This window comes from Urocitellus parryii, chromosome 10, assembly GCF_045843805.1.
Source record: "Urocitellus parryii isolate mUroPar1 chromosome 10, mUroPar1.hap1, whole genome shotgun sequence".
Lineage (NCBI taxonomy): Eukaryota > Metazoa > Chordata > Mammalia > Rodentia > Sciuridae > Urocitellus > Urocitellus parryii.
In genome coordinates, this window is record NC_135540.1 from 35897905 (window position 1) to 35913692 (window position 15788).

A 15788-nucleotide genomic window follows, 5' to 3' on the forward strand; every position below is an offset into this window, starting at 1 on the left:
TTTCTCCTGTTTTAGACTATAATTTTACAGTTAGGGCCATGTCATTTTATTATTCTAACTTACTGTCTTAAAACTAAATATTTGACTTGGTGAGGAACATACCGAAATGTTAAAAGCATGGACTTTATATCGGGTCCAGCCAGTGGACAGCTCTACCCTGAGCCTCAGTTTGCTTATCTGGTAAAAGAGAAAATTCCTCCTTCTCCCAGGTTCATTCACTTCCTCTTTCATAATGAGGATAGTGAGATAAAGTTCTCTAGCAAGACTAGCAGAGCTTAGATCAGATCACCAAATGATAAAGATCATTGTCATTCTTATTGATAATGCAATAATTTGTGTTTTAGGTTGGATCTGGAGAAGAAAGGAAAAAGACCAGTATAGCAATGGGGCTGATCACTGATCCTTCCATCTTGTTCCTAGATGAGCCCACAACTGGCTTAGACTCAAGCACAGCAAATGCTATCTTTTTGCTTCTAAAAAAGTAAGTGCTATGGGAATATTGGTCTTTCCTTAGTTAATTTATTTATTCTGTGTACCATATATTCTTTGTGAAGGGGATTAAAAATGAACAATATAACTTTTTTCTTCTTTCCTGGAAACAATTAACAGTAAGTAGTTTTAAAAAAAAGTTAAAACAAGAATATATGGAAGGATGGCCATGGTGGCAGTGGGGAGCTGATTTAACTAGCAGGAGGGTCAGGGAAGACCATCATGTGACAGATGAGCTGGGAGTAAGTGAATGAGACCAGCTGTATGAGCACAAGAGAGATCTAATTGGAAGGAGCAGCCCCAATGGCCCTGAGGTGGAGTATGCCTGATGTGTGTGGAGCATCATGGAAGCCAGAGGGACAGAACCCAGTGACTATGGGGAGTAGAGGTTGGTTTCTGCAGTGTCATAACAATACTACAGCCTGGGGGATGAGCAACAGAAATTACTTTTCTTATAGCTCTGGAGGCCAAAAGGTCACAGGCCACTGTAAAAATTATGGCATTTCCTGTCACTAAGGGACATGAGAGCATTTTGAGAATGTCAGAGCAGAGAAATGGCTGTGCAGTCAGTCCAGGGTGAGTGAAGGTCACCAGAGCAGAGCTGCTCATGGTGAGGAGAAAAGGGCCTGGACCAGGTTGCTCATGGGAGGTGGAAAGAAGACCTTGGGTTCTGGATTTGTTTTCAAGGCAGATCAACAGGATCAACTCAGGAATTAGATATGGGTTATAAGGATTGAGATAATGACTTCTAAGATTTGGACTTGAACAAATGGAAAAAAATGAAGCAAATGATATTTCCTTTTATCCAGAAAGCAGTTGTATTAAAAGACAATAAAATTATAGCATTTGCAGGTAAATGGATGAAGTACCATGCTAAGTGAAATAAGCCAATCCTCCAAACCCAAAGGCCAAATGTTTTCTCTGATATGTAGATGCTGATCCATAATGGATGGGTGGGGGGTACAGGGGAAGAATGGAGGAACTTTGGATTGGGCAAAGGGGATTGAAGGGAGGGTAGGGGGCATGCAGTAGGAAGGATGGTGGAATGAGAAGATTATCATTACCCTAGGTACATGTATGATTGCATGAATGGTGTGACCCTACATTGTGTACAACCAGAGAAATGAAAAGTTGGGTTCCATTTGTATAGAATGAATTCAAGTGCATTCTGCTGTCATGTAGAACTAATTAGAAAAATATGAAAAAAGAAGAGCTATGTAAAACATTTATAGAAAATATTCAAAAGTTGAGCTTTGTACATTTTCTATAAGATGAACAAAAAATAATTGAAAACCAACAGAAAAACTCCAAGTACAATGCAAATAAGTCCCACTCCCTGCACCTAGACTCCCTGCATTTTACTTCATTTCTGTCAGATCAGGAGAGGCAGGCAGCGACCAAAGGAGGCAGATTTAAAAAGGCCGCTGAAGGAGGCTTCATTGAGATATCGCTCCCGGGTGGAACTCCATCAGACCCACAGAGTGGACAGGAGAAGAGTCTGAGGAGAAACCCCCTGGGAGCTTGATGGACTGGGATTTTAAGGGGCTCACCGCAGGAAGGGAAGGGCTTGGGACAGGAAAGGGAATTTTTAGGGTCCCTTGTCCTGCTGGAGTTGGTCAGGGGAGCTGGCTGAGCTCCAGGATGGCCAGAGGGTCTTGCTGATTGACAGGCATTAGTCAGGAGATCTCGGTGATTGACAGGCGTTTCTGCCAGCATCTAATTGATGGATGTTCCTTTCCTGAGTGCGAGCTGCTTTGTTCTAAGTCACCTCCACCGACCTAACAATTTCCTACCCCCGTCTGTCTCTAATCTAATTACATAATTATTTTGTGACATGTATTCAATTCTTAAACACCCGTGTGAACTCCAAGAATCAGCACCTCCCAGTGAGGAACCCAACAATCACATTTTCATCACTGTCCAATCTGAGGACTCCTATCAAATGTCACCAGCTCTCCTGCGATCTCTGTTTTCATTCTGCCTCAGGATCCTTAGCAAAAACATGTACTTTCTAGCTGTTATATATATATTTTTTTCCTATTCTGGAAAAGTTCCTCAGTCATTCCCTGTCATGCCTGGACATTCTTCGTACATTTCATGGGGTGACCTTGGGCTGGGCCCATCCCTGTGTTTCATGAGCAAACTCAGACCATGAAATGCTGCTGTGTATTTCTCTGCACTACACTTCTGGGACTGCATGCACCATAGGTGATACTGAGACCAATCATCTGATCCTATTTGTGTCTGCCAAGCTTCTTTGCTGGGAAATTACTATTTATGCCTTTAATAGTTAATTAGTATTTTGTTGGTTAAGAAGTTTGACTGGGCCGGGGATGTGGCTCAAGCGGTAGCATGCTCGCCTGGCATGCATGCGGTCCGGGTTGGATCCCCAGCACCACATACAAACAAAGATGTTGTGTCCCCCGAAAACTAAAAAATAAATATGAAGAAGATTCTCTCTCTCTCTCTCTCTTTAAAAAAAAAGAAGTTTGACTATTATGCTTATGTCTTCTTCCTCATCAAATCTTCCCTCACCAGCATTAGCATACACCAATAACTCCTGCTCTTTTGGTAGCTGCCTAACTTACACTAGTTGGTATCTATGGAAGTGGGAGATTTCTCTCCTTCCCTTTCTCTCCTTCCCTATTCACTTTTCATTTTGTGCAATTGGGTATAATCTGTTATTGACTGTTTTAATAATCAAATTAGCCCTGATTTGATCAGTGGAAGCCATGTTAATTCGAGTTTTGTTTTCTTTTCATATTCCCCTAGTCAATCTTCTAACAATTATTTACTTCATGGTTTCTATGATGTTCTAGGCCCTTCTACTACAGTTCCTGTGTGAGCTATTTCCTTCAAGAACCCTGGTTCCTTGGGGTGTAGTTGATATTTAGAAATCAAGAGCTGGTTGCACAGTGTTCACACTGTAATTGGTGTAGCATTGCTTCTAGACCCTTAGTAGACAGACCTAGGAAACATAAATATATAAATTTTATGCGTATATATAAATAAAATTTAGAAATACATTTATATGTTTTATTTGGAAATATATTGATCACAAATACATTTTACTAATATGGTATATATGTATATACATATACAGTTTATTTTTCTGCTGGAGATCCATAGTTCTCAAACACTAATTATCTGTTCTCTCACTAAACTGCAGTCCCAGCCACAATATATACATATATTTTTTTCAATAAAAAGGCACATGTAAATATTGGTGTTTATATATTCAAAAGCTCATGAGTTCATAATAATATTTCTAATTCCAGTTTAACCTCTCTGTGATATTTTGAGTCTTTGCCATTTTCTTATATGTAAGTGACTTCAGAGAGTGAGAGGTTTGGTTCCCATCTTGTCAATACACTCACTTACTTGCTCAGACAAATCATTTGTTTAATGCCATCCAGTCCAGTCACTCCAGCCACTCTCTTGTGCACCACCTCTGCAAACTGCCCTGCTTTGTATTTTAAGTAATCAGACATACCACTTTCATGGCCTATCCTCTCTATCACTATCTTGCTTCCTCTGAAGCTCATATCCAGGTAAGCAAATCTCTATTCTAGGAGAGAAGATGCAGGAAGATTGAAGGATGTTACAATTGTCCTTGCTTATGAATAAGGAACCCTTAGCTACTTCTTTTATACAGTGTATTGAAATCATTAATCTTATGGTCTGATTCTCTTGGAGGCAGAATACCTTAGGGCATTCTGCCATATCCTGATAGCATACACTAGTTACTTAATCAAATATGTAAATTGAAGTTATTTTTGTCATAAAATATTTTTAATAACAAGATTGCCATTTCCCCCCATACATTATCAATTACACTTACAGACAGGATCCTAGGGAATCAGATTGGCTGAAGTAGAAATTTCTAAATTAAGGGTCTCCTCACAAACAACTTGCCATTATCACCCTAAAGTTCAGAGTTGACAGAACCATTCATATACTCTGACCTTTCCAACTGGCTTTTCACTGAGTCATATCCCTGCCCCCATTAATCATTAAGTTCAAATTACCAAGCGTTTTCTTTTTTCTATTTTAAAAATTTTAATTTTTTTATTTGTTCTGTTTAGATAAACTTGACAGTAGAGTGTATTTTGACATATTATACTTATATAGAGTTTAACTTAAAATCCCATCCCATTCTTGTGGTTGTACATGACTTGGAGTTATACTGGTTGTGTATTTATATGTGAAAACGGGAAAGTTATGTCTCATTCTACTGTCTTTTCTATTCTCATCCCCCTCTCTTTCCTTTATTCCCTTTTGTCTAACTAGATGAAATTCTATTCTTCCCTCCTCACCTCCCCTTATTGTGTGTTAGCATCCACAAATTAATTGGCCTTTTTTTTTCTTTCGGTGGTGCTGAGGATTGAACCCAGGGCCTTATGCATGCAAGGCCATCACTATGCCAACTGAGCTATAATCCCCATCCACATATTAGATAGAACATTTGGTCTTTGTTTTTTGGGAATTGGCTTAGTGTGATAGTCTCAGTTCCATCCATTTACCGGCAAATGCTATATTTCATTCTTCTTTATGGGTGAGTGATATTTTATTTTGTATATATGCCATTCATCTGTTTAAGGGCACCTAAGTTGGTTCCGTAGCTTACTATTGTGAATTGAGCTGCTATAAACATTGATGTGATTGTGTCACTGTAGTTGTCTGATTTTATTTCCTTTGGGTATAAAAGGTTCTTAACAAGGAAAATAGATGTAAAACCAAATAAAAGGTGACAAAAACAACATGTATGTACACATATACATATATTTTTAATAACAATATTGAACAGTGATTTTGGCCATTTCTTTTAACCATAAATAATATCTCCTGTGAAACGGTAGTTTAGTACTATTTCTCCCATGGAATTAGAACAGAGTTTAAATCTCATCATTGTCCTTTAGTAACATTGTCTCCTTGGTCAGTTGCTTGATCTTATTTAAATGATATCTGTAAATAGAAGGAGACAATAATATGGGAACTGTTATAACAACATTGTGAAAATAAGGTAGGATGTACTTAATTAATTTCAACTATATTACTAGGACATAAAGATCAAACAATCCTAAAGAGCCAGAAGATTTAAATGATCAATGAGAAGTAGGCAAATGGCCATTGTTTTAACATGTAATAAATACTTATAGACATACCTGGAATGCTTGTTAAAAATATGGATGCCCTGAATTCACCCTAAGAGATTCTAATTCAACCTCTGGGAAGACTGTCTGAGAATCTGCATTGTCAATGAACATTTTAATGAATTCTAGACTGTTGTGCATCATCGTTAAGAGGCTCTAGTGTTTTTTTGTGTGTGTGGGGGGGTTGTTTGTTTGTTTTTGTGGTTCTGGGGATTGAACCTAGGGCCTTGTGCATGTGAAGCAAATACTCTGCCAACTGAGCTATATTCCCAGTCCCAGCCCTAATAATAACTCATACCTACTTTAATGAAAACATTTAGTTTAGGTTCCCCAAGTGTCATGTAGATAACATGAGATGAGAAGTTCATACTTGAAAAATCAAATTGAACTTTGGATAAATGCTCTCACCATACAATAAAGTATTTTATTAAGAAGTGCAACGTTCAGATATCTAATGACTCATTATTTTCCTTCTTTCAACTTAGCATTTCTGAGCAAGGACGAACAATCATCTTCTCCTTTCATCAGCCTCAGAATTCCATCTTCAAGCTGTTTGACAGCCTCACCTTATTGGCCTCAGGAAAGCTAATGTACCATGGTCCTGCCCAGAAGGCTTTGGAGTACTTTGAATCAGCAGGTGTGGTTGATCTTTTCGGCACTAGATCCTTCCATCCTAGACTCCTGGGGGAGGACAGTGGGATGGACAGGAGCACTGTTTGGTCTCTGCATAGACTAACTGGGGTGCTACCACTCCAAAACATTTTTGGTCAGTTTAGTGTCAGGAGTTTTCTTCATTTTTCAGTGTTTGCTTGTTGTTTAGGTCTCTTTCCTTCTTCTCCCCTCTTTGAATGTGTGTGTGTGTGTGTGTGTGTGTGTTTCTCATGGGCTTACTACCTAGTTATGGTGACCTTTCCCTGAGAGTTCAATAATTAACTGGCTGGACTCACAGCCAGCTACTCAGCTGAACATTTCTAGAAAGACCTAGTGTCATTCATTTTCTTCTAGATCATGTAACAGATAGTGAAGTTATACTACTTTTATGAGGGCTCATGGAGATGCTCATTGTTTTCTAGTAATATTAAATTGGCTCGAGTGGATGTGAGTTATTATTAGCCACTGGAATGGCTGGTCCTAAGTTTGACTTGGGTAGGCAAACATTTCTGGGCTCCCAGGTTCTCTTTCAGATTGAATTGTGTGACCTTTTTAAGGCTCATGCAATCTGCTTCATTTTAGAGACATTTAGAAATTATTATAGATATTTCTTCATGACCCCAAATACAGTTTAAATATTCCCTAGCTATCTTAATATTTTAATTTATTCTCAGCCACTTAAAATTAAGCATGTATGGGTTTAGAGAGTTCAGAGGAGATGAACTTAAAGAGTCAGGTCTCAGGCCAAGTTCAGATGATTGTGCCAGAAGAAGTTGAGGTGAGAGTTTAGGTGTGCTGTGCTGGTCATGTTCTCTCAAGAATTCAGTTCTGGGAATTTGTTGGCTATTTTGAATTATGGCAGCATGATATGATAATGATAATTTGTATCTCTGAATTTAATAGGTGGAGAAGCAATCTTGTTGACATGCATAGTGCCATTCCAGCATTTGCTTCATGAACTCAGAAAACACAATGAACCCAGGCATTTTTTTTCTTGTATCTAGATTTAAGAAGTACTGATAAGCATCAGTTGATCTTGATAAAAAGGGATCAGTATATTATGTTCTAAAAAGTCCAAGATTGGTTAACACACACACACACAAACACACAAAAACAATAAAATAAAACCACATACATACATATTTATATGTATTATATATTTATGTGTTTACAAACAAACACACATAGGGTTGGGAGACAAAGCATTGTTGAAATATTTTGTGAATGAATAAGGAAAGTATAAACCAGTGAGGTGAGAAGAAAGCAAGAACATGGCAGAGAAAATGTTAGATTTGTCTTCCCTAGCCTCACTTCCCTCACTCTCTGGAAGTGAGTAGTTTTTACTTTTCAAGCCCATCAGGTTGAGTTCTTTGGTTGCTTTGTTTTATAGGTTACCATTGTGAGCTCCTCAATAACCCTTCAGACTTCTTCCTTGATGTCATCAATGGAGACTGCCCTGTTTCGGTGACAGCAATGCAAGAGGAAGGGGGTGAAGGTAAGTGAATAGCTTAGATTCACAGGTCTTTGCCTGGTTGATTTGGCTGAAATTTAGCAATGTGATGGCTCATTAAAACTTTGCTTTCTGAATTCCTACTCATGTGGTGTTGTGATACCAGTTAACAGATAGACTTTCTTCTCCATAAGAGCTATGGATGTTCTTTATTGAGTTTATGAATGACCACTTCTGTTCTATTCTCAGTTGTAAAGGAGTTTTCATTAAAAAGTAAATATGATAATTTTTGTCATTTTTTTTTAGAAAAAGAAATTGGCACTTCATACTTTTGCACATAGTAGACAACTAGGACAAAACTTTTTAATTAAGACTTATAATTCTGTATGGTAAGGAGTCTGTTTTAACGTTTAAGGTCCACATATTTAGGAAAAGGTCTGTGAGTTTGCTCTAGCCATAAGATCCAGGCAGAAGTCATGTTAATTCTGTGTGTTTTTCTGATGTGTAGAGCAATGACAGTGCTAGTGATTTTTCTATGCTTAGCTTTAAAATTTAGGTGTTATCCATGAAAAGAATCACAGAAAAAATGCTTTAATTGTTTGTCACCTATTAATAATGTTTCTCTTCTATTTGTGCTTTTATTCCAAAGCCAATGAGACTGAACAGCTATTAATGGGAAAACTGCCAGTGATCGAAAGATTAGCTCAGTTTTATAGCAAATCCCCCTTCTATAGAGAAACAGAAACTGAATTAGAGAGACTTTCAGGTGGCCAGCATAGCAGGAGCCCGGCCTTCAAGGAGATCACCTATGTCACCACCTTCTGCCATCAGTTCAGATGGATTTTCTGGCGTTCGTTCAGAAACTTGATGGGTCATCCCCAGCCCTGGATAGTTCAGGTAATCTTACAGATTCTTTTAAGTTTGCTGTAGAATATTCATGTGGATGCAATTTGGTTCTGGAAAGGTTTATTTTCAGTGATTCTTGGAATATATAACTCAGAACTGTTTGAACTAGACAAGTTGTAAGGGATCATCTTAATAAGAAACTTATATTTTTCAATAAATGGAAGCTAACAACATAATCCATATTTGGGGATTTTAGTATCTGTCCACTTTCATTCATTAATTCATTCCACAACTTGAATACAAGATCTTGAGTTGTATTTTGGGAACGCTAATATGGTAGTAGACAAAGTGAGTAAAAATAACAACCTCTGCTCTCATGGAACTTATTTTCGTATGAAGGCAGAGTGATGATGAGTGAAGTAATACAACATACAGCAGGTTAGATTGCAGGAGGGACTACACAAAAAGTTCAGGCAAAATAGGGATAGAGAAGAGAAAGAGAGAGGGCAAGAGAGAGGGAAAAGTGGGTTGATTTGCTTTTGAAATTAGGTGGTGAGGGAAAGCCAATGGCTTTGAATACATCTGCAAGTACCTTGGACTGTCCCCTCTCTGAGGAAAGAGCCTGTATGCAGAATGTGTTCCTTGTAATTGACCCTCCTCCTTAAGAGATTCTAATGTTTGGAAAGCACTAGATATCTTGAAAAGTTTTCAGTTTAAACACAGATAGTAACCACACTTAGCAATTAACAATTTTTTATTAGTTGCTCAAAACATTACAATGATCTTGACATATCATATATCATTTGATTCAAATGGGGTATGTATTCTTATTTTTCCCACATGTACAAATTGCAGGATCACATTAATTATACAGCCACGTTTATACATACTGCCATACTAGTGTCTAGTGTCTGTTGTATTCTGCTGCCCTTTCTATCCCAGCAATTAATAATTAACACTGTCACATTAACTCTCTTTACTAAGATGTGATGATAACGTTCTTTTTCTCCTTTTGACTGGCCTTTGGTCATTGTTGATTATTACTCCTTAAAGTTTTTTTTTTCTTCTTTTTTGCTATTCCTAACTTCTGTGTCACAATAAAAAGTTCACATCAGTCCATCATTTATAAGGAAATCAATTTAGCTAGTTATTTGGGAGTTGTTACTTTTATTATTATTGAGTTTAAATTGAGAACTGAAAAATGGCCTGTTGTAGGTTCTACTGAACTGACTTCTTAACATGATAACTACTGTTTTTATTTTTAAGTATTGTCACCTTCCAGGTGTATCTGAGAGCCTGTTCCTGTTTCAGTCATGCTGTCATGTTTGTTATACCACATGTTTCTGAACTTTTCATTTATCATTCTGTAGAACATGGCCATTTTTGTGTTCTATTAATCAAGGCTAACATTTTATTCTCCGAGAATAGATTTGATGTCTTGTATAATCATGCCAGGTTCAGGAAAGATATTAACTTGGGTCACCCATTGTTCAACAGTGGGGTGATATAAGGAGTTGATTCTTTAGTGTGTTTTCTGTGTTAGGTTTTTTTTGTTTGTTTGTTTGTTTTTTTTGTACTGCCTTTAAACATGGTTTATGTCTCATCCAGGACCCATGTATAATAGTTATGGGCAGGGCATGAATAGACCATGGCTACTTGGTATACACCAGGATTATGCCTATTTGGGATCTTGGCTTCATTAAGGCACAAACACCAGGCCCAGAGTCTCCAGGTCACCTGTTCAGCCTCATCAGCAAACTCAATCCCACAAAAGGAATTTCCACAATGTTCAGAGAAGTAGCCATCTCTAAAATAAGGGTAGAACCTTGAAGCTCCTGGAGTTTAGCAGAACAACTCATGTTAAAGTTTGTGAACTCTGAAGTGTTAGTGTAAGAGTAGGCAAGCCCTTTTCCGTAAAGGGCCAGATGGTAAATGTCTTAGGCTTTGTAGGCCACATCTAGTCTTTGTCTCAGGTGGTCAACCCATTTTAACATGAAAATAGCTGTAGCTCATGCATAAGCAAATGAACATGGCTGGGTTCTCATGAAATGATATTCATGACACTGAAGTTTGAATTTCATATAAGTTACATAGTACAAGATAATCTTACCTTTTCCCCTCCAACTATTAAAAAACATTCTTAGCTCATCAACTTAAAAAAATAAACAATTGGTATTTGGCCTCATTTGGCCTGGCGGCCATAGTTTACTTGGCATAGGGTGTGAAATCTTGTCTGATTTTTATTTCTCTAAGTTTTGATCATAGAATTGTTAAAATACTTATGACTTCCTACTGATAAATCTTGTGTCTCTTGACGTATAGCTGTACTTTGGTTTGAACTAGATATATACATACATGACTCAGACTTTATTTCTAACCAGAGGCTGTATTGGGGAGATATTGAAAAGAATGGATGATCTGAATAAGATTTATTATTCAATTATTTCCTGATCAAACCAATTTAGAACACCTGTGGTTAATCTCTTAGAAAGTCATTGTTTTCTATGAGCATATTAAACATTTGACTATGGATTTATTTTGTTAGTAACTAACTACACAAACTTCTCTAAGAACATGTCTTGAGAAATATTCAATACATTTGAACAAAAGCAGATTAAAATATTTGGACGATTTCTTTTTCTAATCCTTCTCTTCAAAACTGAGACTGGCAGCCACTTGCTCAAAGCGCAGTCATTTGATCCATTATGCAATTTCATTTTGCCTGGTGTCTTTTCTTCATTCATATAAGAAAGAATAACACAGATATACTTTGAAAACCATGACATGATCATAGGATTCACTTATTTGCCAGTATGGTAGAGAACCGACTGAAAATAAGGAACAGGTGTTGTGGTAGTATAAGATATCAAGTGTGAATGCTAAAGAAACAAAGAATGCAGAGCCTCTGGATAGCAAGACTGAATATAAGTTATCCTAAGTGAAGTATAGATTGTCATAGACCTGCACATTGGCAGATCCATCTTTTTCTACTGACATGAAGTGAATGTATTCTGAGGGTAGTGAAGACATGGAACAGAATGAATTTTACCCTAAATTTCTATCCTCTGTTGAAAGACATCTTATGAATAAAACATTTAAATAATATTGTTTCCAGCCTGTGGTCTTTACAAACCAGTCTTTTCAGATTATGATTTAGTTTTTCTATTTTGGCTTGTTGCCTGTCTAAACTGTTCTTCACAAATCACTTCATGTGTGGATACAATTATAATATTGAGTATTTCTTTTAAAGTTTGAAGATTTCAAGATAAATGGTAAGGTATTTTGTTTACTCTAGATTTCCATTTCCTATACTTTTATATTTAACTCATGAATCATTATATGTGGAATCCCTCAAATAAAACATGATAATTGACCCTTAATCTTTTGTTGATTGAAGCATCCCTGTGAGAATTTTATCCTTAAAATAAAAGTGGTAGACTGGGGCTGTGGCTCAGTGGTAGCACACTTGCATGGCATGTGTAAGGCACTGGGTTTGATTCTCAGTACCACATATAAATAAATAAAATAAAGGTCTATCAACAACCAGAAAATGTATAAAAAATAATTTCAAAAACAAAAAGTGGTACTGGCCCAGTAACCTTGGGAGTTGTACACGGACTGAGTAGGTGAGGATGGTGAGGAACTGTTAGCTCAGGTGGGACATTGACTGTAGGCTTCACTGGCTGAGGTTGAAGGAGAAGCAGACAAAGGAGACGGTAATGGATGCACTTGCGTATCCTCAGAGAAAACTAGTTAAGTGCTTTGGTGACAGTTACAATCTAATTTCCCATGCAGGCCAGAACTCAAAAGAGGTTGAATAGGTGGGAGCCAACTTACAATTAGTCTTTATCATGAAAAATATCGTTGTCAAAATTTGTGTGTGTATGCTTTTAAAATGTTGTTTATTCATTTTGTGGTGCTGGGGTCAAACCCAGTGTCTTGCATATGCTAGGCTAGCATTCTCCTGCTAATCTACACACCCAGCCCTGAAATTTCATACACATTATTTATTTACTTATTTATATTTTTGCAGTGCTACAGCTTAAACCCATGGCCTTGTGCATGTGAGATAAGCACTTTATCAACTGAGATATATCTCCAACCCATATTTATTTTTAATAAGAGTATAAAGTCATCCTGTTTTCATTTGAACCTCTTGAAGGATGAAACTATGCATGTGCACTGGTGCAAAAGTTGAGAGTTCCATGTAAGTCTGAACTCTTACCCACTTGGATGTTAGTTTGTTCCCCAAGTAATTTTCTGCATCACTCTGCCATACTGTGTATCATTTGCATGTCCAATATCAGAGCTGGGGCTTGGACTGGCCATTCCTGGTGAACACTGGGAGGAATTTTAGCCTGTCCAGTAGACTGCTCAATTTTCTTGTCAGTTCCCCAAACATTTTTAAGTTGGTTTGGAAAGTAGTCTAATAACACACATGATTTTATATTCTCCCAGGGTCTGACCAAGTCATTTAAAGTGTTTATCTCCAGAGAGATATCTGGTTATATAGTCATATATAATATCATAATAAATGATGTGAAAGCCAGATGTGGTAACACAAGCCTTTAATCCCAAAGACTCTGGAGGCTGAGGCAGGAAGATCACAAGTTCAAAGCCAGCCGGAGCAACAGTAAGGCATTAAGCAACTCAGAGAGTCCCTGTCTCTAAATAAAATACAAAATAGGCCTGGGGATTGGCTCAGTGGTCAAGTAACCTTGAGTTGAATCACTGGTAAATAAATAAATAAATAAATAGGAAAAAATTTACCTAACATTACGACTCTATTTTCATTTTTTTTTTTGGAAAAGATAACCATCATATTGATACTGGGGCTGATAGTAGGTGGCACTTTCCTTCAACTAAAAAATGATTGTACTGAAATCCAGAATAGGTAAGTAAATCTAAATACTGTTACTTTGTTCAAGCTTATAGAGACCCAGTAAGAATTTGAATTTATAATGAGTATGTGATAAATGTCACTGTTTTATTGGGGGTGGAATGAGCACATTGCAAACTGAATGGAAGAGTTAGTTTTCTTTTTCTCAAATGTATGTCTGAGTGGTAAATAATATACAACATAAATTTTGTCCTTTTAACCATTTTTAAGGGTACAGTTCAGTGGTATCAGTTGCATTCACATTGTGCAACTATCACCACCATCCAGCTCAAGAAGATGTTTTCATCTTCTCAAATGGAATCTTCATACCCATTAAAGAATAACCCTCCATATCCATCAATCCCAACCCCTTGCTACCACCTTATAATTCTACCTCTGAATCTGGCCACTCTAGATCCTCATAAACATGGACTGATACAGTAGTAGTCCTTTAGTGCCTTATTTTCTTTAGCATTATGTCCTTAATAATCATCCAAGCTGAAGCATATGTTGGAATTTCTGTCCATTTTAAGGCTGAATAATAGTCTATTGAATATATACTACATTTTCTTTATCATTCCTCTGTTTCTGAAAATGTGGGTTGTTTCCACCTTTAATTTGTTAATAATGTTGCTATGGGTATACAAATATTTATCTGAATTCCTGATTGCAGCACTTCGATGTAGGTACCTACCCTTGTTGGAACAAATGATAATTTTAATTTTTTCAGGAACTCCTATACTATCTTTCACTGCAGCTACATCATTTTATATGTTTTTAAAAGTTTATTATTTATTCTAAATTTTTATACATGACAGCAGAATGCACTTCAATTCATAGTAAACATATGGAGCACAATTTTTCATTTCTCTGGTTGTATACAAAGCAAGAGTCACAACATTTATGTCTTCATAATTGTACCTACAGTAATGATTTCATTACACCATCTTTCCTATTCCCCACCTCACTCCTCTCTCCCCTTTGCCCTATCCAAATTTCCTCTATTCATCTCATGCCCCCACCACCATTATGGATCAGCATCCACTTATCAGAGAAAATATTTGGCATCCTGATTGGGGGGATTGGCTTATTTCACTTAACATGATATTCTACAACTCCATCCATTTACCTGCAAATGCCATGATTTTATTATCTTTTAATGCTGAGTAATATTTAATTGTGTAGACATACCACAGTTTCTTTATTCATTCATCTACTGAAGGGCATCTAGGTTTGTTCCAAAATTTAGCTATTGTGAATTATGCTGCTATAAACATTGATGTGGCTGCATCACTGTAGTATGCTGTTTTTCATTTCTTTGGCTATAGACCCAGGAGTGGGATAGCTGGTTTAAATGGTGGTTCCATTCCACATTTTCCAAGGAATCTTCATATTGCTTTCCAGAGTGGTTGCACCAATTTGCAACCAGCAATGTATAAGTGTGCCTTTTCCCCACATCCTCACCAACATTTATTGTTGGTTGTGTTCTTAATAACTGCCATTCTGACTAGAGTGAGATGAAATTTTAAAGTAGTTTTGATTTTCATTTCTCTAATTGCTATAGATATTGAACATTTTTTCATGTATTTGTTGATCAATTGTATATCATCTTCTGAGAAGAACCAGTTCAGTTCCTAAGTCCATTTATTGATTGGGTTACTTGTTTTTTTGATATTAAGTTTTTTATATATTTTGCAGATTAGCGCTCTATCTGAAATGTGTGCATTAAAAATTGTGCCCTTTCTGTAGGCTCTCTCCTCACCTCACTGATTGTTTCTTTTGTCAAGAAGAAGCTTTTCAGTTTGAATTTTTTTATTGATTCTTTATTTTATTTCTTGAGCTATGGGAGTCTTGTTAAGGGAGATGGGGTCTGATCTGACATGATGAAGATTTTGGTTCTACTTTTTTTTCCTATTAGGTGCAGGGACTCTGATCTAATTCCTAGGTTTTTAATCTAGTTTGAGTTGAGAATTATGCCGGGTGAGAGGTAAAGGCTTAATTTCATTTTGCTGCATATGGATTTTCAGTTTCCCAGCACCATTTACTGAAGAGGCTATCTTTTCTCCAATATATGTTTTTGGCACCTTTGTCTAATATGAGATAACTATATTTATGTGGGTTTGTCTCTGTGTCCTCTATGCTATATCAATCTACAAGTCTATTTTCGTGCCAATACCATGTTGTTTTTGTTATTATTTCTCTGAAGTAAAGTTTAAGGTCTGTTACAGTGAAGCCACCTGCTTTACTCTTCTTGCTAAGAATTTCTTTGGCTATTCTGGGTTTCTTAATTTTCCAGATGAATTTCATGGTTGCTTTTTCT

At 36.9% G+C, this 15788-nt stretch overlaps 1 protein-coding gene across 1 annotated transcript in view; it reads left to right on the plus strand.

Annotated features, from left to right (window-relative positions):
• Positions 1-15788, plus strand: part of LOC144257132 (broad substrate specificity ATP-binding cassette transporter ABCG2-like) — a 43533-nt gene that overhangs the window by 12909 nt on the left and 14836 nt on the right. The window contains 5 exon segments of the mRNA XM_077803109.1: positions 345-481; positions 6128-6279; positions 7684-7788; positions 8393-8640; positions 13401-13483. Of these exon segments, the coding sequence (XP_077659235.1) occupies positions 345-481; positions 6128-6279; positions 7684-7788; positions 8393-8640; positions 13401-13483 (725 nt within the window).